The 1,150-nt window shown below is 33.1% G+C and overlaps 1 protein-coding gene across 1 annotated transcript; it reads right to left on the bottom strand.

The window, feature by feature from the left end:
• Window positions 1-441: 441 nt before the first annotated feature.
• LOC138874791 (secreted RxLR effector protein 161-like) lies at window positions 442-921 on the bottom strand. The gene has a single exon (XM_070153575.1). The coding sequence runs from the start codon at window positions 919-921 to the stop codon at window positions 442-444; it is 480 nt and encodes a 159-aa protein (XP_070009676.1).
• Window positions 922-1,150: the final 229 nt, after the last annotated feature.

Below are 1,150 nucleotides of genomic sequence, written 5' to 3'. Positions count from 1 at the left end.
AGTCATATCAACACATGTCACAGGAGTATACTATTTTACAGTATGAAACTGAGCAATGATTAATCTAGATATTTACACAAGTTCCAGATTTTCTAACCAAAATATTTTTTTCATAATTTTTTTCAGTTTTTTTTCATATTTTTTTTCGTTCTGAATTCTAAACTAGTTCCATTAGGTGATCTTAATCATCCATAATTCTAACATGTTCCTTTCAAAGTACTCTATACTTAGTGCTTTAGTGAAGATGTCAGCAATCTGTTTATTAGTAGCACAAAATTTTATAGAAATCAGTCCTTTCTCATAGTTGTCACTCAAAAAATGGTGTCTAACATCTATGTGCTTAATTCTCTTATGATGAACCGGATTCTTTGTCATACTAATAGCACTAGTGTTATCACAGAAAATAGGGATGCGACCAACTTCAAAACCAAAATCCATCAACTATTGTTTGATCCATATTAATTGAGCACAATAAGAAGCAGCAACAACATACTCAGCTTCAGCAGTGGATAAGGAAACTGAATTTTTCTTCTTAGTATCCCATGACACAAGACATGAACCAATGAAGTGTATCATATCTGAGGTGCTCTTCATATCCACCAGGAAACCTGCATAGTTAGCATCAGCATATCCCACTATGTTAAAGTTAATACCTTTTGGATACGAAAGAAAAAGAACAGTAGTGACTTTCAAGTATCTCAATATTCTCTTGACAGTAGTCAAGTGTGATTCCTTTAGATTTGCTTGAAATCGAGCATAGGGCCTTACACTGAAAACAATGTCATGTCTGCTAGCAGTAGGATACAGAAGTGAACCAATCATACCCCTATACAACTTCTGATCAACAGATGAACCAGGTTCATCTATGTCCAATTTTGTGGCTATTGTAATAGGAGTGTCTATTTCTTTTAATTCTTCCATTTTAAACTTCTTAATCAACTCGTTTGCATATTTCTACTAATGTATCATGGTTATATTTGAGTTTTGTGTAATTTGCAAGCCTAAGAAGAAATTAAGCTCACCCATCATACTCATTTCAAATTCACTCCACATAAGTTTTGCAAATTCCTTACTTAATTTTTCAGTGGTTACCCCAAAAATTATGTCATCAACAAATATTTGTACTACAAGAAGGTCCTTGCCTTTTTCC

The sequence above is a fragment of the Nicotiana sylvestris genome, chromosome 8 (genome assembly GCF_000393655.2).
Source record: "Nicotiana sylvestris chromosome 8, ASM39365v2, whole genome shotgun sequence".
NCBI lineage: Eukaryota > Viridiplantae > Streptophyta > Magnoliopsida > Solanales > Solanaceae > Nicotiana > Nicotiana sylvestris.
Note: the sequence above shows the minus strand (reverse complement) of the source record. Positions and strands in the feature narration are given on the sequence as shown.

Coding starts and splice junctions, on each gene's coding strand:
- LOC138874791 (XM_070153575.1), bottom strand. CDS start 921: ATGGAAGAATTAAAAGAAATAGACACTCCTATTACAATAGCCACAAAA.